The sequence below is a fragment of the Tachyglossus aculeatus genome, chromosome 3, assembly GCF_015852505.1.
Source record: "Tachyglossus aculeatus isolate mTacAcu1 chromosome 3, mTacAcu1.pri, whole genome shotgun sequence".
NCBI classification, from domain to species: domain Eukaryota; kingdom Metazoa; phylum Chordata; class Mammalia; order Monotremata; family Tachyglossidae; genus Tachyglossus; species Tachyglossus aculeatus.
The window spans coordinates 1,783,006-1,805,729 of NC_052068.1; the positions used below are offsets into that span (position 1 = coordinate 1,783,006).

Below are 22,724 nucleotides of genomic sequence, written 5' to 3' on the forward strand. Positions count from 1 at the left end.
TACATCCCCCCTTGGACTCCCCAGTCGTCTGCTGTTTGTTTTCCCTTGTTTGCCCCCCACACTCCAACGCTGAGGTACCTTTTAGATCTCATGTGCATCTCCTTCTCCGAAATGAACCTTTCCTTGGGCTTGAACAGGTTGTCTAAGAAGAGAAAACAAGACAGTTCAACTCGAAGAGCACTCGGAGCTTGGGAGCTGTGTCCGTGGGAGCCGTGTTCGTTGGAGCCAAGTCCGTGGGAGATTTATCCGTGGGAACTGTGTCTGTGTGAAGTAGGTCTGTGGAAGCCACATCTGTGGGAGCTGTGTTCATGGGAGTCGTGTCCGTGTGAGCCGTGACCTCGGGAAGCGGAACTGTGGGAACTGTGGGAATCGTGGGACCCGCCATCCTTCCCACCTCGCAAACCTGTAATCTCGACGTTCTCCTTGACTCCTCTCTCTCATTAATAATGATAATAATGGTGGTATTTGGTAAGCGCTTACAGTGTGCCAAGCACTGTTCTAAGCGCTGGAGGGCGGATACAAGGTGATCAAGGTTGTCCCACGTGGGGCTCACAGTCTCAGTCCCCATTTTACAGATGAGGGACCTGAGGCCAAGAGAAGTTCATTCAGTTATATTTATTGAGCGCTTACTGTGCGCAGAGCACTGTACTAAGCGCTTGGGAAGTACAAGTTGGCACCATATAGAGACAGTCCCTACCCAACAGTGGGCTCACAGCCTAGAAGTTAAGTGACTTGCCCAAGGTCACCCAGCTGACAAGTGGCGGAGCCGGGATTTGAACCCAGGACCTCTGACTCCCAAGCCCGGGCTCTTTCCACTGAGCCACGCTGCTTCTCATTCAACCCACAATCACTCTCATTGACCCTACCTGGCCTGGCATCTCCAACCCCCTCCGGCCTGACCTCACTGAGCCCCTCTGGCCTGGACGCTGTGACCCCCTCTGTTCTGGTTGCCCCGATCCCCTCCGGCCTGGTCACCCCAACTCCCTCTGCTCTGGTTGCCCCAATCCCTTCTGTCCTGGCTGCCCCAGGCCCCTCTGCTCTGGCCGCCCCTACCTCCTCTGGCCCGGCCACCCAACCCCCCTGGCCTGGCCACCCTGGACTTCTCTGGCCACTCTGACTCTTGTGGTCCTGATGAGACCAACACACCACCCTGGGCTCCGAGGCAGATAATAATAATAATGGTATTTGTTACGCGCTTACTATGTGCAAAGCACTGTTCTAAGTGCTGGGGAGGTTACAAGGTGATCAGATTGTCCCACGGGGGGCTCACAGTTTTTAATCCCCATTTTCCAGATGAGGTAACTGAGGCCCAGAGAAGTTAAGTGACTTGCCCAAAGTCACACAGTTGACAGTTCAATCAATCAATCAATCAATCGTATTTATTGAGCGCTGACTGTGTGCAGAGCACTGTACTAAGCGCTTGGGAAGTACAAGTTGGCAACATATAGAGACAGTTGGCGGAGCTGGGATTTGAACCCATGACCTCTGACTCCAAAGCCCGGGCTCTTTCCACTGAGCCACGCTGCTTCTCATGGCCATCTTCTTCGGGTCTGTGCACTACTACTGAGAAGCAGCGTGGCTCGGTGGAAAGAACCCGGGCTTTGGAGTCAGAGGTCATGAGTTTGACAACAATACAAAACATGTAGACAGGTGATTCAAACCCTGCCCTCCCCTTGACTTTCACATCACTGTAGACAACACCACCATGCTCCCTGTCTCAACTTGGTATTACCTTTGATTCATTTCTCTCATTTAATTGACATATTCTGTCACCAAATCCTGTTGGTTCTACCTTCATGATATCACTAAAATCCTCCCTTTTCTCTCCATCGAAAATGTTACCACCCTTATAATAATAATAATAATGGCATTTGTTAAGCACTTACTATGTGCAAAGCACTATTCCAAGCGCTGGGGGGATACAAGGTGATCAGGTTGTCCCATGTGGGGCTCACAGTCTTGATCCCCATTTTACAGATGAGGGAACTGAGGCACAGAGAAGTTAAGTGACTTGCCCAAGGTCACACAGAAGACACGTGGAGGAGCTGGGATTCAAACCCATGATCTCGAACTCCAAAGCCCGGGCTCTTTCCACTGAGCCACGCTGCTTCTTTGAAGACTGTGAGCCCCCCATCGGATAACCTGATCGCCTTGTAACCTCCCCAGTGCTTAGAACAGTGCTATGCACATAGTAAGCGCTTAATAAATGCCATTATTATTATTACCTATCTCAGCACTGAACTCTCCTCCACATCCTGACTCTCTTTTGGAATGCCTTTCCCCTTCATATGCGACAGAAGATTATTCTCCCCACCGTCAAAGCTTTATTAAAAGCACATCTCCTCCAAGAGCCCTTTCCTGATTAAACCCCCATTTCCTCTTCTCCCACCCCTTTCTATATCACCCTTTCATTCATTCAATCATATTTATTGAGCGCTTACTCTGTGCAGAGCACTGTACTAAGCTCTTGGGAAGTACAAATTGGCAACATATAAAGACGGTCCCTACCCAACTGCACCTTTCCTTCACCCCACCCTCTGTCCCACAGGACTTATGTCCAGGGGAGTTCAGCGGAGTCATTTATTTTAATGTCTATCTCCCTCCCTTGACCGTAAGCTCCTTGTGGGCAGGGAACGTGTCTACCAATTCTATTATATTGTAGTCTCTCGAAGACTCAATACAGTGCTCTGCCAGAGTAAACACTCAATAAATCTGATAGTTTGAAGGACTGCCGAGGTCCAAAAAGTGTCTGGTCCACCTGTGCGTCCCCCCCTCCAGCTACTGACCGCTGAGTGGGTGAGGGACCGTGAATTGCTTCTTCCTGCTCATCTTAGGGGCGGGGGTGGAGGCGGGGGCGGCCAGTTGGGTCCCTGCATTTCCGCCACGGTGCTGGGCTTTCCTCTGTTGGACCATATGCTGCAGCTTCTCCAGACGCTCCCGGGAGCGAGAGATGAACTGAGGTCGGTGCACTTGCAATGCTTCCTGCTCCAGAGGAGAAAATGCACATTTACATAATAATAATAATAATAGTATTTGTTAAGCACTTACAATGTGCTAAGCACTGTTCTAAGCGCTGAAGCACTACATCGCAAACAGGCCAAGGGTCACTGGTCTCCCCTGAACTGACTGTGAGCCCACTGTTGGGTAGGGACCATCTCTATATGTTGCCAACTTGTACTTCCCAAGCGCTTAGTACAGTGCTCTGCACACAGTAAGCACTCAATAAATACAATTGATGATAATAATAATAATAATAATGAACTGGACTTGGTTCTCCCATCTCCCCTGAACCGGCCGTGGGCCACTGCTCTCCTTGAACTGGATTTGGGTCTCCCATCTCTCCTGAACCAGCCTAGGGCCACTAGCCTCTTCCTGCCTTTAGACTGTAAGCTCACCGTGGGCAGGGAACGTGTCTACCAACTCTGTTATATTGTATGCTCCCAAGTTCTAAGTACAGTGCTCTGCCCACAGTAAGTGCTGAATCAATTCATTCATTCGATCGTATTTATTAAGTGCTTGCTGTGTGCAAGCTCCCCTTCCTTCCTCTCCCCCTCGTCCCCCTCTCCATCCCCCCCATCTTACCTCCTTCCCTTCCCCACACCACCTGTATATATGTATATATGTTTGTACATTTTTTTTTACTCTATTTATTTATTTATTTATTTTATTTGTACATATCTATTCTATTTCTTTTATTTTGTTAGTATGTTTGGTTTTGTTCTCTGTCTCCCCCCTTTAGACTGTGAGCCCACTGTTGGGTAGGGACTGTCTCTATATGTTGCCAATTTGTACTTCCCAAGCACTTAGTACAGTGCTCTGCACATAGTAAGCGCTCAATAAATACGATTGATGATGATGATGATGATGATGCAGAGCACTATACTAAGCACTTGGGAAGTACAAGTTGGCAACATATATGACGGCCCCTACCCCAAAACGGGCTCACAGTCTAGAAGGGGGAGACAGACAACAAAACAAAACACGTAGACAGGTGTCAAAGTCATCAGAAAAAATAGAATTAAAGCGATTGATTGATCGATCGACTTGGACGAGGGCCGCTAGTCTCCTCCGAACTAGCCAAGGGCCACTGGTCTCCCTTGAACTGACCAAGGGCCACTAGTTCCTCTAAATTAGATTTTTCCCGTCTTTCCTGAACCAGCCAGGGGCTGCTAGTCTCCCTTGACCTGGATAGCTTTCTCCCATCTCCCCTGACCCAATCAAGGGCTGCTGGTCTCTGAATAAGCCAAGAACTGGTGGTTTCCCTGGAATTGAGTACGGGTCTCCCATCTCCCCTGAACTGGTCAAGGTTTACTGGTCTCTCCTGAACCAGCTAGGAGGGCCCCCATCTCCCCTGAACTGGTCAAGGGCCACCAGTCTCTCCTCAACTGACCTGTTCAATGCCTGTGGTTCGTCCCCATTAGATTGCAAGCCCCCACGGGACGGGATAATAATAATGATGGCATTTATTAAGCGCTTACTATGTGCAAAGCACTGTTCTAAGCGCTAGGGGGGTTACAAGGTGATCAGGTTGTCCCACAGGGGACGGGATCAGCTTGTATCTGTGGCTCAGTGGAAAGAGACTGGGCTTTGGAGTCAGAGGTCATGGGTTCAAATCCCAGCTCTGCCAACTGTCAGCTGTGTGACTTTGGGCAAGTCACTTAACTTCTCTGTGCCTCAGTTACCTCAACTGTAAAATGGGGATTAAAATTGTGAGCCCCCCCGTGGGACAACCTGATCACCTTGTAGCCTCCCCAGCGCTTAGAACAGTGCTTTGCACATAGTAAGCACTTAACAAATACCGACATTATTATTATTATTATTATTATTATTATTATTATTATTATTATTATTATTATTATCCCAGTGGTTAGAACAGTGATTTACAAATAGTAAGTGCATAATAATAATAATAATAATAATGCCATTTATTAAGCACTTACTATGTGCAAAGCACTGTTCTAAGCACTGGAGAAGTTACAAGGTGATCAGGCTGTCCCACAGGGGGCTCACAGTCTTAATCCCCATTTTACAGATTAGGTAACTGAGGCACAGAGAATAATAATAATAATAATTTTGGTATTTGTTAAGCACTTACTATGTGCAAAGCAGTGTCCTAAGCTCTGGGGAGGATACAAGGTGATCAGGTTGTCCCACGTGGGGCTCACAGTCTTAATCCCCATTTTAGAGATGGGGAACTGAGGCCCAGAGAAGTCAAGTGACTTGCCCAAAGTCACCCAGCTGACAAGCGGCGGAGACGGGATTTGAACCTGTGACCTCTGACTCCAAAGCCCGGGCTCTTTCCCCTGAGCCACGCTGTTTCTCTAATAATAATAATAATAATAATGATGGCATTTATTAAGCGCTTACTATGTGCAAAGCACTGTTCTAAGCTCTGGGGAGGTTACAAGGTGATCAGGTTGTCCCACGGGGGCTCACAGTCTTCATCCCTATTTTCCAGATGAGGGAACTGAGGCCCAGAGAAGTTAAGTGGCTTGCCCAAAGTCACACAGCTGACAAGTGGCGGAGCTGGGATTTGAACCCACGACCTCTGACTTCAAAGCCCGGGCTCTTTTCCACTGAGCCACGCTGCTTCTCTGAGCCACGCTGCTTCTCTAAGTGAAGTGACTAGCCCGAAGTCACGCAGCTGACAATTGGCGGAGCTGGGATTTGAACCCATGCCCTCTGACTCCAAAGCCCCTGCTCTTTCCACTGAGCCGTGCTGCTTCTCAAGTATTAACACGTATTATGCTTAGGAAGTATTACAATGACTAAGGGCCACCTGTCTCTCCTGAGCTGGCCAATGCCCTCTCGTCTCCCTCACCCCATGGAGCAGACCCCTAGGCCTGAGGTGACAGCTACACGAGGAACCCCAAATCTTACTTTTGTCATGTCCTGGGGATTCCCTAAAAGCCCACACCATCCCCAAAACTCCCGGGGTCCCCACCTCCACCCCTCCTAAAGACCCAGAGTCCTTACCCTTAGGGTCAGGGGACTGGGAGGGGGCTCCTCTGACCCAGATCCGGTGCCCGGCCCTTGGGAAGCATCCCGGCTCCGGACGGCGGCCACTGAGACGGTCAAGGGTTTGAAGAGCGTCTCTGATCTGTCGGTTTTCTCCCTTCTCTTTCGCATCGCGGTGAAATCACGGCGCTCAGAGACACCTGGAAGACACACTGGGGCCACGCTCAGCCAACCCAGTACAGGCCCATTTTGACCCGGTTCCCAGGCCACATGGATACAGGGTTATTGATGAGTCTTGCCAAGTGAAGGGATCAATCACACAACCGATCAACAGTACGTACTGAATGCTTACGGTGTACAGAATGCTGTACTAAGCGCTTGGAAGAGTACCAAAGAATTAAAAAGGCATGATCTCTGCTTTCAAGGAACTTATTGAACTTATTTATTTATTTATTTATTTATTTATTTATTCATTTATTCATTTATTCATTTATTTATTTTACTTGTACATATCTATTCTATTTATTTTATTTTGTTAGTATGTTTGGTTTTGTCTCCCCCTTTTAGACTGTGAGCCCACTGTCGGGTAGGGACTGTCTCTATATGTTGCCAATTTGTACTTCCCAAGCTCTTAGTACAGTGCTCTGCACACAGTAAGCGCTCAATAAATACGATTGATGATGATGAAGGAACTGACGATCAAAAGCGGAAGGTAGACACTAAAATATACAGACAAGAGGAAGATTGAAAAGGGGATATGTATTAGTAGTATTAGTAACATTTGCACAGATAAATATCTTTGGCTTCTGTCCTTTAATTCCCCGTTGCGATAAGTGAATGATAATTTTGGTATTTGTTAAGCGCTTACTATGTGCCAAGCACTGTTCTAAGTGCTGGGGAGGATACAAGGTGATCAGGTTGCCCCATGTTGGGCTCACAATCTTAATCCCCATTTTGCAGATGAGGGAACTGAGGCACAGAGAAGTGAAGTGACTTGCCCAAAGTCACACAGCTGACATTTGGCAGAGTCGGGACTTGAATCCATGAGCTCTGACTCCAAAGCCCGGGCTCTTTCCATTGAGCCAAGCTGCTTCTCTGTAGTGTGTTTTTGGTGTGTTTTGTGTTTTTCTGTTTTTTGTGAGTGATGGGGCCATGCGCACACGTAGTACTAATGATGGCATTTATTAAGCACTTACTATGTGCCAAACACTGTTCTAAGCACTGGGGAGGTTACAAGGTGATGAGGTTGTCCCACGGGGGAATCACGATATTCATCCCCATTTTACAGATGAGGGAACTGAGGCCCAGAGAAGTTAAGTGACTTGCCCAAAGTCACACAGCTGACAATAGGCGGAGTCGGGATTTGAACCATGAGCTCTGACTCCAAAGCCCGTGCTCTTTCCATTGAGCCACGCTGCTCCTCTGCAGCGTGTTTTTTGTGTGTTTTGTGTTTTTCTGTTTTTTGTGAGCAATGGGGCCATGCGCACACCCGATTCTTAGCTAGGGTTCGCACGTCTTGTGAATCATATCCTGCTCTGAGATCACACGCCTCACATACCTGGTCTCGCTCTGGGAAGGCACACGTCATTTGCCCAATCCCGCTCTGTGATTACACACCTCATGTACTTAAGCGCTTAGTACAGTGCTCTGCACACAGTAAGTGCTCAATAAATACGATTGAATGAATGTACCCAATCCCGCTCTGATATCGGATGCCCCACGTACCCGCCGAGCGGCTCCAGTCGGTGAAGGCGGCAGTCGCCACGTGTTTCCGGTCATTCGAGGCTTCGTCTTCTTTTCCCACCCTCACCGGCACCACGCTGACTCTGCTCGCCGATTGGTAGGGGCCCAGCCTGGCTCCCGGGGACTGTGTCCTCCCCTGCGAATTGTCACTGTCCAACAATCCCCTTCCGTGTTGCGATGGTGGCCTGTCACTTGGCCGGACCCACCGGCCACCCCAGACCGCTTGGGGCCCGGGCCCGTCTCCTCCTGTGCTGCCCGTCAGGGCCTCCTCCCCAGCTGGCCCGACCTGAGACTGGTTGTCGATGCCTCCGGGGTCTTTTCTCGGGGGGTCTTCCTCGGGAACCAGAGTGGTGGCAGACCGCAGTGTCCGGGGCCTGGGGCCTGGAGGCCATGTGGCAGCGGCAGGGGTGGGGAGCGGACCGGCCGAAAGGGAGACCGAGCAGGGACGAGGCCAGGAAACTCGCAGGAAGAGACAGGAGGTGAAGAGACGGGGAGGGACGCAGGGGAGGGGGCTCGTTGAGGGGTCCATCCTGATCCCTGCCTTTCGGATTACGGTCCCGTGGGCTAGACCCCCACCTGCCCGCATCTGCAAGCAAGGGGTCGATGGTCCGACGCTTCCCGAATCTCCCTGATGGAATGATTGTCCTTGTCTGCTCAGGGGCCCAGACGGGGAATGGACAGGGCTGGAAGTGTGGGTGGAGTGGATGTGCTCCGTGGGGCCTGAGAGATGGGCATAGCCAGTGAGGCGGGGAGGGCCGGTAATGTGTTTGTGGCCGGCTTGGTGGGCGTGCGTGTGGTGGACGTCGCTGGAGAGGTGTCCATGGCCTTGTCCATGGCTGGTGAGGTGGGCTGGGCCAGTGAGGTGGACGTGTCCAGTGGGGTGGGTGGGGGCTTTCCCCAGCTGCTCGCCCCTGACAAACATCATGTGGAGAGGGTCTCCGGCAGCTCCCTGGGGGGTCTGGGCCGGGTCAGAGGCATGGGATCCCACCCTCCTGGCCGTGATGGTGATGTAGGCGAAGCCCCTCCTCGGACGGCCGGGCCGTGGCTTCTGTCCGGAGCCCACGTCAGTGTGGGCCACGATGGTGGTTTGGCCGGAGAATGGCCCCGGCACCCCGGGCCTGTTGACAAAGGGTGCGGACCCCACACTGGTGCTGCCCACCCTGTGCCCCATCCATGATGGTGTCCCCTGTGGGGATGGAGTGACCAGCCCCATGCTCCCCTCAGTCAGCGGCCAGGGGACACTTCCTCCTCGCCACCGTGATGTCGCGTCCTGCAAACAAGGGAGAGACAGGAGGTTGGGGGAGAGGAGAGTTGCAGGTGGTTCAGATACTCGGGGCGATGTGTACCTCCCTGTTGTTCTTCTCCTCCCAGCCCCCATCTGCCCCACCAGACTCCTCCCCACCCAATCCCCACCCACCCCCCTCTTCTAATAATAATAATAATAATGGTATTTATTAAGTGCTTACTACATGCAAAGCACTGTTCTAAGCGCTGGGGAGGTGACAAGGTGATCAGGTTGTCCCCCGGGGGGCTCACAGTTTTTATCCCCATTTTACAGATGAGGGAACTGAGGCCCAGAGAAGTGAAGCGACTTGCCCAAAGTCACACAGCTGACAGTTGGCGGAGCCGGGATTTGAACCCATGACCTCTGACTCCAAAGCCCGTGCTCTTTCCACTGAGCCACGCTGCTTCTAATGCCCGTGTGTCCCCACCATCTTGGGGGCACGGGCCCAGGGCCAGGCCGGGACTGTCCAGAGCAGGTCAGTGCAAAGCCGATCTTGTCTATGAGAAGGCCGCTCAACAAGAGAACCCACTTTTTGGGCTGAGTGTGGGCCGCTGACCCTCCCATGGGTCCTTCCCATGCAGACTGGCCTGCCCAACTGGCACTGTCTCGATCAATTAATCATTTTATTGAGAACACTGTACTAAGCACCTGGGAGAGTACAATGCAACAGAGTTGGTAGAGACGTCCCCTCCCTGCAAGGAGCGTACAGTTTTGGGAGGAGAAGAGAAACAACGCGGCGTAGTAAGAGAAGCAGCATGGTGAGGTGAATGGAGAAAGGGCCTGGTAATCAGAAGGTCATGGGTTCTAATCCTTGCTCCTCCATTTGTCTGCTGTGTGACATTGGGCAAGTCATTCCACTTCTCTGTGCCTCACTTACCTCAATTGTAAAATGGGTATTGAGACTGTGAGCCACATGTGGTACAGGGACTATTGAGAAGCAGTGTGGCTCAGTGGAAAGAGCACGGGCTTGGGAGTTGGAGGTCATGGGTTCTATTCCCGGCTGCACCACATGTCTGCTCTGTGACTTTGGGCAAGTCACTTCACTTCTCTACGCCTCAGCTACCTCATCTGTAAAATGGGGATTAAGACTGTGAGCCCCACATGGGACAACCTGATCACCTTGTATCCCCCCAAGAGCTTAGCACATAGTAAGTGCTTAACAAATGCCATCATTATTATTATTATATGTCCAACCCAATTTTCCTGTATCGACCCCAGTGCTTAGTACAGTGCCCGGCACATAGTAAGTGCATAACAAATACAATAATAATAATTATTGAATAGTCTTGACCTTACCTTGGCATTATCCTTGACTCATCTCGCTCTCTCATTTAACCCACATATTCAATCTTTCACCACATCTTATCTGTCCAACTTTCATATATGTTGCAAACTTGTACTTCCCAAGCGCTTAATACAGTGCTCTGCACACAGTAAGCGCTCAATAAATATGATTGATAGATTGATTGATTGATAACATTGCTTAAATCTGCCCTTTCCTCTCCATCCAAACTGCTTCCATGTTAATACAGTCACTTATCCTATCCCACCTGGATTACTGTATCAGCCTCCTTGCTGACCTCTCAGCCTCATGTCTCTCCCCACTCCATTCCATACTTGGCTGCCTGGATCATTTTTCTCCAAACCTTCAGGACATGTTTCCCCCTTCCTCAAGAAACTCCGCTGGTTGGCCATCCACTACTGCATCAAACAAAAACTCATCACCATTGACTTCAAAGCAATCAATCACCTTGCCCCTTTCTACCTCACCTCGCTACTCTCCTAGGACAACCCAGCCTGCACACTTGGCTCCTCTAATGGTAACCTTCTCACTATTGCTCTCTCTTCTCGCTCTCACCTCCAAACTCCTCGCCCAAGTCCTGCCTCTGGCCTGGAACGCCCTCCCACCTCAAATCCGACCGACAATTACTCCCCTTCCCTTCAAAGTCTTATTGAAGGCCCATCTCCTCCAAGAGGCCTTCCCTGATTAAACCCTCCTTTCCTCTTCTCCCATGCCCTTCTGCATTACCCTGACCTTCTCCCTTTATTCATTCTTCTCCAGGCCTTTCCAGACCGAGCCCCTTCCTTCCTCTCCCCCTCGTCCCCCTCTCCATCCCCCCATCTTACCTCCTTCCCTTCCCCACAGCATCTGTATATATGTATATATGTTTGTACATATTTATTACTCTATTTATTTATTTATCTTACTTGTGCATATCTCTTCTATTCTATTTATTTTATTTTGTTAGTATGTCTGGTTTTGTTCTCTGTCTCTCCCTTCTCTTCTGTGAGCCCGCTGTTGGGTAGAGACTGTCTCTATGTGTTGCCGACTTGTACTTCCCAAGCGCTTAGCACAGTGCTCTGCACACAGTAAGCACTCAATAAATATGATTGATTGATTGATTGATTGATCCCCTCTCCCACCCCCACAGCACTTACGTCTATATCGGTAATTTATTTCTTTTTATCAATATCTTTCTCCCCTTCTAGCCTGTAAGCTTGTTGTGTGCATGGATTATGTCTGTTTATTGTTATATTGTCCCCTCCCACCCGCTTACTACAGTGCTCTGCACACAATAAGTGCTCAATAAATACAATTGACTGATTCTACTGCCAAGATGATCTTTCTAGAACGTGGACGAGACCACCCCGTCCGAGTTGTGGGACTCGGTGGTGAGAGCCATGGTGTTGGAGGCCAGATGCTGAACAGGAATCAATCAATCAATCAATCGTAATTATTGAGCGCTTACTGTGTGCAGAGCACTGTACTAAGGGCTTGGGAAGTACAAGTTGGCAACATATAGAGATGGTCCCTACCCAACAGTGGGCTCACAGTCTAGAAGGGGGAGACAGAGAACAAAACCAAACATATTAACAAAATAAAACAAATAGAAATGGAGAGAGAGAATCAGAGAGGGGGCAGAGAAACAGAGAGACAGAGAAAGAGAGGAAGAAATAGAGAAATGGAGAGAGAGAGAGAGGGCAGAGAAGCAGACGGAGACAGAGAGAGAGACAAACAGGCACAGACAGAAAGAGAAACAGACAAACAGGGAAACAGAGACAAACAGAGAGAGAGGCAGAGACAGAGACAGAGAGAGAGTTAATACAAGTTAATCAGGTTGGACACAGTCCCATAATCCCCATTTTACAGATGAGGTAACCGGGTCATGGAGAAGTTAAGGGACTTGCCCAAGGTCGCATAACAGAGACAGGATCTGTTCAGGCTCAGATCCTTCTGATTTCCAGGCCCATGCTCTTTCCAGTAATTCAAACAGGAAGCGTTCGATGCCACTTCCATTCTGGACTAGACTGTGAGCCCCTTTTAGACTGTGAGCCCACTGTTGGGTAGGGACTGTCTCTGTGTGTTGCCAATTTGTACTTCCCAAGCGCTTAGTACAGTGCTCTGCACATAGTAAGCGCTCAATAAATACGATTGATGATGATGATGACAGGGAGACTGACCGTCCTGAATCCGGACCCTCGCTGGGGCGGGAACCCGAGCACCGTCTCTGGATGGCTGGCCTAGTCGCCTGACCTCCCTCTCCCCAAACCCTCTACGGGCTGGAAGCAGAAATCACCCTCTTCTCCCACTCCCTTCTGTGTCACCCTTGCACTTGGATTGGCTCCCTTTATTCACTCATTCATTCAATCGTATTTATTGAGCGCTTACTGTGTGCACAGCACTGTACTAAGCACTTGGGAAGTACAAGTCGGCAACCTATAGAGACGGTCCCTACCCAACAGCAGGCTCACAGTCTAGAAGGGGGAGACAGACAACAAAACAAAACATATTAACAAAATAAAATAACTAGAATAAATATGTACAAATAAAATAAATGAATAAATAGAGTAATAAATCCATACAAACATGTATACATATATACAGGTGCTGTGGGGAGGGGAAGGAGGTAAGGTGGGGAGGGGGAAGAGGGGGAGAGGAAGGAGAGGGCTCAGTCTGGGAAAGCCTCCACTCCTCCCTCAGTCCCACAACACTTACATACATATCTGTCATTCATTTATTTATATTAAAGTCTGTCTCCTCCTCTAACAATAATGATAATAACTGTGGCACTAGTTAAGTGCTTACTATGGGCCAAACACTGTTCTAAACTGGGGTAGATACAAGGTAATCAGGTTGGATACAGTCCCTGTCCCACATGGGGCTCACACTCGTAATCCTCATTTTACAGATGAGGCACCTGAGGCACGGAGAAATGAAGTGACTTGCCCAAGGTCCCACAGCAGACATGTGGCTGTCAGGATTAGAACCCATGTCCTCTAACTCCCTGGCCTGTGCTCTTTCCACTAGACCGTGATGGTTCCCTAGACTCTAAGCTCATTGTGGGAAGGGAACGTGGCTACCAATTCTGTTATATTCAGCACTTAGAACAGTGCTTGGCACATAGTAAGCGCTTAACAAATACCGTTATTATTATTATTATTATGCTCTTTGATGCCATTGTACTCTTTGTTTTGATGCTATGGGTGCCTGTCAACTTGCTTTATTTTGTTGTCTGTCTCCCCCTTCTAGACTGTGAGCCCGTCTTTGGGTAGGGACCGTCTCTGTTGCCGAATTGTACTTTCCAAGCGCTTAGTACAGTGCTCTGCACACAGTTAGCACTAAATAAATACAATTGAATGAATGAATGAACGAATAATAATGGCATTTGTTATGCGCAAAGCGCTGTTCTAAGCGCTGGGGAGGATACAAGGTGATCGGGTTGTCCCACTTGGGGCTCACAGTCTTCATCCCCACTAGACAGTTGAGGGAACTGAGGCACAGAGAAGTGAAGTGACTTGCTCAAAGTCACACAGCTGACAATTGGTGGAGCTGGGATTTGAACTTATGACCTCCTACTCCCAAGGCCGGGCTCTTTCCACTGAGCCACGCTGCTTCTCTACCGAATGGATACTCTTCCAAGTTCTTAGTATAGAGTTCTGTTCACAGTGAGTGCTGAATAAATACAATTGACTGAAGCAATTGTATTTGAAGCAGCGTGGCTTAGTAGAAAGACCAAGGGCTTGGGAGTCAGAGTTCATGGGTTTGAATCCCGGCTCTGCCAACTGTCAGCTGTGTGACTTTGGGCAAGTCACTTAACTTCTCTGGGCCTCAGTTACCACATCTGTTAAATGGGGCTTAAGAGTGTAAGCCCCACGTGGGACAACCTGATCACTTTATATCCTCCCCAGTGCTTAGTACAGTGCACTGCACATAGTAAGCGCTTAACAAATGCCATCATCATCATCATCATCATCATTGATTAATTGACTTCACGGCTATTGGAAATCTTGGGGTTTCATTAATGGGAATGGACCGTCATCTGGCAGCTGACACTCTCTCTCTGACCCAGGGCTCCTGTGTCTGCTCTTTATATTTAAATTCTAGATTATAAATGACCTATTCATTCATACAAATATCTGTCTTCCCACCGCCTACACTGTAAGCCCATTATGGGCAGGGAACATGTCTGCTAATTTTGTTGTACTTTTCCAAATGCTTAGTACAATGCTCCGCACATAGAAAGCTATCAATAAATACGGTTGATTGATTGATTGATTGCTCTGCTGCTGAGCCTCTCACCTGCTCCCGGCCCACCCTGCCAAATGGAAGCCCCCAGGGATGAGCCCATGGCTTCAACTATCATCTCTATGTGGATGACACCCAAATCTACATCTCCCCTGTTCTCTCTCCCTCTCCCTAGGCTCACATCTCCTCCTGCCTTCAGGACATCTCCGTCTGGATGTCCGCCCGCCATCTAAACTCAACATGTCCAAGACTGAACTCCTCATCTTTCCTCCCAAACCCTGTCCTCTCCCTGACTTTTAGACTGTGAGCCCACTGTTGGGTAGGGACTGTCTCTATATGTTGCCAATTTGTACTTCCCAAGCACTTAGTACAGTGCTCTGCACACAGTAAGCGCTCAATAAATACGATTCATGATGACTTTCCCATCACTGTGGATGGCACTGCCTTCCCGTCTCACAAGCCCGCAACCTTGGTGTCATCCATGACTCCGCTCTCTCATTCACCCCACACATTCAATCAGTCACCAAAACCTGCCGGTCTCACCTCCACAACATCGCCAGGATCCGCCCTTTCCTCTCCATCCAAACCGCTACCATGTTAGAACAATCACTTATCCTATCCCGATTGGATTACAGAATCAGCCTCCTTTCTGACCCCCAACCTCCTGCCTCTCTCCAAACTTCAGTCCGTACTTCACTCTGCTGCCCGGATTATCTTTGTACAGAAACGCTCTGAACATGTCAATCCCCTCCTCAAAAACTTCAGTGGTTGCTTATCAACCTTTGTATCAAGCGAAAGCTCCTTACTGCTGGCTTCAAGGCTGTCCATCCCCTCGCCCCCTTCTACCTCCCCTCCCTTCTCTCCTTCTCCAGCCCAGTCCGCACCCTCCACTCCTCTGCCGCCGCTAACCTCCTCACTGTACCTCTTTCTCATCTGTCCCACCATCGACCCCTGGCCCACATCTTTCCCCTGGCCTGGAATGCCCTCCCTCTTCACATCTGCCAAACTAACACAATTTCCCCCTTCAAAGCCCTACTGAAAGCTCACCTCCTCCATGAGACCTTCCCAGACGGAGCCTCCTCTTTTCCTCTGCTCCTCCTCCCCTCCTCATCGCACCAACACCCTCTCTGTTCTCTACCCCCTTCCCCACCCCACAACACTTGTGTATATATGTACATGTTTATTATTCTATTTATTTTATTAATGATGTATATATATCTATAATTCTATTTACTTATACTAATGCTATAGATGCCTGTCCACTTGCTTTGTTTTGCTTTGTTGTCTTTGAGAAGCAGCATGGCTCAGTGGAAAAGAGTATGGGCTTTGGAGTCAGAGGTCATGGCTTCAAATCCCAGCTCCACCAAATGTCAGCTGTGTGACTTTGGGCAAGTCATCTAACTTCTCTGGGCCTCAATGACCTCATCTGTAAAATGGGGATGAAGACTGAGCCCCCCCGTGGGACAACCTGATCACCTTGTAACCTCCCCAGCACTTAGTACAGTGCTCTGCACATAGTAAGCGCTCAATAAATACGATTGATTGATTATTATTATTGTCTGTCTCCCCCCTTCTAGACTGTGAGCCTGTTGGGTAGAGATTGTCTCTATTTGTTGGCGACTTGTACTTTCCAAGCGCTTAGTACAGTGCTCTGCACACAGTAAGTGCTCGATAAATACCATTGAATGAATGAATGAATGAAGAGTCTGTAGCTATCCAAACCACTGACCCGATCCCCGTCCAGGCTTCCTCTGCAGTCTCTGTTCTCTGAGCCTACAGAGCCAAGTGAGCACTGCACAGGGTGGTGGATGAGCACTGAGTAGGGAGATTCATTCATTCAATTGTATTTATTGAGCGCTTACTGTGTGCAGAGCACTGTACTAAGCGCTTGGGAAGTACAAATCGGCAACATATAGATAGGGTCCCTACCCGACAACGGGCTCACAGTCTAGAAGGGGGAGACGGACAACAAAACAAAACATGTGGACAGCTGTCAAGTCGTCAGAACAAATAGAATTGAAGCTAGATGCACATCATTAATAAAATAAATAGAATAGTAAATATATACTATATAAATAAATAGAGTAATAAGTCTGTACAAACATATATACATGCTTACATATATATATGCTTAAAGAAGCAGTGTGGCTCAGTGGAAAGAGCATGGGCTTGGGAGACAGAGGTCAAGGGTTCTAATCCCGGCTCCGCCACTTATCACCACTTATTCTTTGTGCCTCAGTTACCTCATCTGTGAAATGGAGATTAAAACTGTGAGCCCCTCGTGGGACAACCTGATCACCTTGTAACCTCCCCAGTGCTTAGAACAGTGCTTTACACATAGTAAGAGCTTAATAAATACCATCATTATTATTATTATTAGTCATAGTATATACTGGTGCTGTGGGGAGGTGAAGGAGGTAGGGCGGGGGGATGGGGAGGAGGAGAGGAAAAAGGGGGCTCAGTCTGGGAAGGCCTCTTGGAGGAGGTAAACTCTCATTCATTCATTCAATCATATTTATTGAGCGCTTACTGTGTGCAGAGCACTGTACTAAGCGCTTAGGGCTTTGAAGGGAGGAAGAGAGCTAGCTTGGTGGATTCATTCATTCATTCATTCATTCAATCGTATTTATTGAGTGCTTACTGTGTGCAGAGCACTGTACTAAGCGCTTGGGAAGTACAAGTTGGCAACATATAGAGACGGCCCCTACCCAACAGTGGGCTCACAGTCTAGAAGGGGGAGACAGAGAACAAAACAAAACATATTGACAGAATAAAATAGAATAAATATGTACAAGTAAAATAAATAGAGTAATAAATCCATACAAACATATATACATATATGCAGGTGCTGTGGGAAAGGGAAGGAGGTAAGGCAGGGGGCATGGAGAGGGGGAGGAGGGGGAGAGGAAGGAGGGGGCTCAGTGTGGGAAGGCCTCCTGGAGGAGGTGAGCTCTCAGTAGGGCCTTGAAGGGGAGGAAGAGATCTAGCTTGGCGGATGGGCAGAGGGAGGGAATTCCAGGCCAAGGGGAGATAGGTGAGCAGTAAGCGAGGAGGCAGACAGAACCACACAGGGAGGTGGGTGAGCATCCCCTGATTTGGATGGTGTTGTGTGGCTTTGGCTCGCACAGGGCAGAAGTGGCTACCTTATTGAAGCTGGGGCTGGTTCCGGCCATATTCCCAGAGCGGAGCCGTCTCAGGGGCGGGTGGGAGTCGGAGCTTCCCTGGATCGCTGGGGACCCTGGGAAAACCAGACAGACGGGCCCACTGTCAATCAATCAATCCATCCACCCATTCATCCCTCAGTGAAAATTATGGACAGCTTATCACATCTGGAGCACTGAGCATACCTGCCTTCTAGGAGCTTACAGTGTAATGATAATAACAATAATAATGGCATTTGTTAAGCGCTTACTATGTGTGAAGCACTGTTCTAAGCGCTGGGGGATGCAAGGCGATCAGGTCGCCCCATGTGGGGCTCACAGTCTGTGAGCCCACTGTTGGGTAGGGATCGTCTCTATATGTTGCCAACCTGTACTTCCCAAGCGCTTAGTATAGTGCTCTGCACACAGTAAGCACTCAATAAGTATGATTGAATGAATGAATGAATCCCCATTTTACAGATGAGGGAACTGAGATTCAGAGAAGTTAAGTGACTTGCCCAAGGTCATACAGCGGACATGGGCGGAGCCGGGATTAGAACCCATGACCTCTGACTCCCAAACCCGGGCTCTTTCCACTGAGCCACGCTGCTGGGAAACACTGTATACTGAGCACCTGGGAAAATGCAATAAGCAGCATGGCTTAGTGGAAAGAGCCTGGGCTTGGGAGTAAGAAGTCATTCATTCACTCATTCAATCGTATTTATTGAGCGCTTACTGTGTGCAGAGCACTGTACTAAGCGCTTGGGAAGTACAAGTCGTGGATTCTAATTCCGGCTCCACCACTTATCAGCCATGTGACTTTGGGCAAGTCACTCAACTTCCTTGGCCTCAGTTTCCTCATCTGTAAATTGGGGATTACGACTGTAAGCCCCATGTGGGACAACCTGATTACCTTGTATCTACCCCAGCGCTTAGATAAGTGCTTAGTACAGTGCTCTGCACACAGTAAGTGCTCAGTAAATACAGTTGAATGAATGAACAGTGCTTGGTAGATAGTAAGTGCTTAACAAATACCATTATTATTATTATTATTATTATTATTATTATTATTATATGATCCTTGCCTTCAAGGAGCACTCAGCACTGTATTGAGCACTTATGAGTGTTCAATAGTTAGTGAGCATGATCAGTGCCCTCAAGGAGTTTATAATCTAGCCTGGAAGGCAGACAGTAAAATAAATTGGGGAAATTCATTCATTCATTCAATCGTATTTATTGAGCGCTTACTGTGTGCAGAGCACTGTACTGAGCACATGGCCTCGTGGAAAGAGCATAGACGTTGAAGTCAGAGGGCCTGGGTTCTAATCCCTGCTCTGTCTCTTGGCTTCTGTGTTACCTTGGGCAAGTCACTTCAATTCTCTGTACCTTAGTTTCCCCAACTGTATAATGGGGGTCCAATATCTGTTCTTCTTGCTACAAGGGAAGGGGACAAGGACTGTTCTTGACCTGATGACCTTGTGTCTACCCCAGTGCTTGGCAAATAGAATCCACTTAACAAAGATTATTATTATTATTATCGTTGTTATTGTTATTATTATTATTCTTGTTGTGATTATGTGCTAGCTTGTAAAATAGAATCCACTTAGCAAAGGTTATTATTATTATTGTTGTTATTATGTGCTAGCATGTAAAGATATGTATATCTTGAATCCCAGCTCCGCCACTTGTCAGCTTTGTGACTTTGGGCAAGTCACTTAACTTCTCTGGGCCTCAGTTACCTCATCTGGAAAATGGGGATTAAAACTGTGAGCCCCACGTGGGACAACCTGATCACCTTGTATTTCCCCCAGTGCTTAGAACAGTGCTTGGCACATAGTAAGTGCTTAACAAATAACAACATAATTATTATTATTATCATATAGGTGCATTCGGAGTGTGAGTGCACAAAGGCTGAAGTGGCAGTTGAGGGGGAAATAGGGTTAGGAGATGAAAGAGAAATCAGGGAAGACTTTCTGGAGGGGTTGGGCTTTCAGAAAGAATTAGCATCAATCATCAATCGTATTTATTGAGCGCTTACTGTGTGCAGAGCACTGTACTAAGTGCTCTGTAGCAGTAGGGAGAGCTGTGCTCTCAATCAATCCATCGATCAATCAGTCTCGCGGCATTCTAGAGAAGCAGCGTGGCTCAGTGGAAAGAGCCTGGGCTTTGGAGTCAGGGGTCATGGGTTCAAATCCCGGCTCTGCCAATTGTCAGCTGTGTGACTTTGGGCAAGTCATGTAACTTCTCTGGGCCTCAGTTCCCTCATCTGTAAAATGGGGATTAAGACTGTGAGCCCCCCGTGGGACAACCTGATCTCCTTGTAATCTCCCCAGCGCTTAGTACAGTGCTTTGCACATCGTAAGCGCTTAATAAATGCCATTATTATTATTATTATTATTATTATTATTATTATTCTACCTCAGATTGTTCAATATAAGTGAAAAAGCATTGTGGCCTAGTGGATAGAGCGCAGGTCTGCCAGTCAGAGGACCTGGGTTCTAATCCTGACTCTGCCACTTGTCTGCTGTGTGACCTCGGGCAAATCACTTCACTTCATCGTGTCTCAGTTACCTGATCTGTAGAATGGGGATTAAGACTGAAAGCCCCATGTGGGATGGAGACTGTGTCCAATCTGATTGCCATGTTCTATTCCAGGGCTTAGTACAGTGTTTGGAACATAGTAAGTGCTTAAAAGTGCTTAAAAACACTCCCCCTCCTCCCCTTCTCCCCCCTCCATCCCCCCGCCTTACCTCCTTCCCTTCCCACAGCACCTGTATATATATCATCAATCGTATTTATTGAGCGCTTACTGTGTGCAGAGCACTGTACTAAGCGCTTGACTTCTCTATATTAGAAGAATTATATTAATATTTAATCTATATTAAATACAATTGATATGTATATATTATACATATATATGTTTGTACGTATTTATTACTCTATTTATTGATTTATTTTACTTGTACATATTTATTCTATTTATTTTATTCTGTTAATATGTTTTGTTTTATTCTCTGTCTCCCCCTTCTAGACTGCGAGCCCACTGTTGGGTAGGGGCCGTCTCTATATGTTGCCAACTTGTACTTCCCAAGCACTTAGTACAGTACTCTGCACACAGTAAGTGCTCAATAAATACGATTGAATGAATGAATGAAGTTAATATTATTATTAATAGAAATAATAATGATAATAGTGAATATTCACAATTCTGTGCCAACACACAGATCCCTGGGCTGGTCTGTCTGTCCTGTCAGGCAATAATAATAATAACAACAGCAATGGTAATAATAATAGTGGTATCTGTTAAGCGCTTACTATGTGTCAGGCACTATTCTAAGCCCTGGGGTAGATACAAGATAATCAGGTCGGACACAGTCCCTGTCCCACAAAGGGCTCACAGTTTTCATCCCCATTTTATAGATGAGGGAGCTGAGGCCCAGAGCCCTAATGAGAGCTCACCTCCTCCAGGAGGCCTTCCCAGACTGAGCCCCCACCTTCCTCTCCCCCTCCTCCCCCTCCGCATCCCCCCTGCCTTACCTCCTTCCCTTCCCCACAGCACCTGTATATATATATATATATATATATATATATATATATGTTTGTACATATTTATTACTCTATTTATTTTACTTGTACATATGTATTCTATTTATTTTATTTTATTAATATGTTTTGTTTTGTTCTCTGTCTCCCCATTTTAGACTGTGAGCCCACTGTTGGGTAGGGAAGCAGCGTGGTTCAGTGGAAAGAGCCCGGGCTTTGGATTCAGAGACCGTGAGTTCAAATCCCAGCTCCGCCACTTGTCAGCTGTGTGACTTTGGGCAAGTCACTTCACTTCTCTGGGCCTCAGTTCCCTCATCTGTAAAATGGGGATGAAGACTGTGAGCCCCTCGTGGGACAACCTGATTACCTTGTATCTACCCCCAGCGCTTAGAACAGTGCTTTGCACATAGTAAGCGCTTAACAAATACAAACATTATTATTAGGGACCATCTCTATGTATTGCCAACTTGTGCTTCCCAAGTGCTTAGTACAGTGCTCTGCACACAGTAAGCTCTCAATAAATACGATTGATTGATTGATTGATCAAGCGACTTGCCCAGTGTCACATAGCAGACAAGTGGCAGAGCTGGGATTAGAGCCCATAACCTTCTGGCTCTCAGGCCTATTATTACTCTATTTATTTATTTTACTTGTACATATCTATTCTATTTATTTTATTTGTTAATATGTTTTGTTTTGTTCTGTCTCCCCCTTCTAGACTGTGAGCCCACTGTTGGGTAGGGACCGTCTCTATGTGTTGCCAACTTGAGCTTCCCAAGCGCTTAGTACAGTGCTCTGCACACAGTAAGCGCTCACTAAATACGATTGATGGATTGATTGATCAAGCGACTTGCCCAGTGTCACATAGCAGACAAGTGGCAGAGCTGGGATTAGAACCCATAACCTTCTGGCTCTCAGGCCTATTATTACTCTATTTATTGATTAATTTTACTCGGACATATCTATTCTATTTATTTTATTTTGTTAATATGTTTGGTTTTGTTGTCTGTCTCCCCTTTATAGACTGCGAGCCCGCTGTTGGGTAGGGACCGTCTCTATGTGTTGCCAACTTGAGCTTCCCAAGCGCTTAGTACAGTGCTCTGCACACAGTAAGTGCTCAACAAATATGATTGATTGATTGATTGATCAAGCGACTTGCCCAGTGTCACATAGCAGACAAGTGGCAGAGCTGGGATTAGAACCCATAACCTTCTGGCTCTCAGGCCTATTATTACTCTATTTATTGATTAATTTTACTTGTACATATCTATTCTATTTATTTTATTTTGTAAATATGTTTGGTTTTGTTCTCTGTCTCCCCCTTCTAGACTGTGAGCCCGCTGTTGGGTAGGGACCGTCTCTATGTGTTGCCAACTTGTGCTTCCCCAGTGCTATGTGCTAGGTAATGCTGCTTCTATCTGAGACCCTCAAACCCCTGGCCATCATCATCAATCGTATTTATTGAGCACTTACTATGTGCAGAGCACTGTACTAAGCGCTTATAAGCGCTTTTAAGGGTTGGCCGCTC

General features: G+C 47.7%; 1 protein-coding gene across 2 annotated transcripts in view; it reads right to left on the bottom strand.

Moving 5' to 3' along the window:
• The window catches only part of C3H10orf90 (chromosome 3 C10orf90 homolog), a 30,421-nt gene that overhangs the window by 7,597 nt on the left and 100 nt on the right, over positions 1 to 22,724 (bottom strand). The window contains exons 1-5 of one of the 2 annotated variants that reach the window (XM_038744071.1): positions 17,657 to 17,748; positions 7,684 to 8,971; positions 5,977 to 6,158; positions 2,787 to 2,982; positions 79 to 142 (exon numbers count right to left, since the gene is read on the bottom strand). In XM_038744071.1, coding sequence (XP_038599999.1) covers positions 79 to 142; positions 2,787 to 2,982; positions 5,977 to 6,158; positions 7,684 to 8,971; positions 17,657 to 17,686 — 1,760 coding nt within the window. In that variant the 5' untranslated portion in view covers positions 17,687 to 17,748. Of the gene's footprint in view, positions 1 to 78; positions 143 to 2,786; positions 2,983 to 5,976; positions 6,159 to 7,683; positions 8,972 to 17,656; positions 17,749 to 22,724 lie in introns of those variants that run through there. The other variant, XM_038744072.1, reaches the window with a different exon arrangement.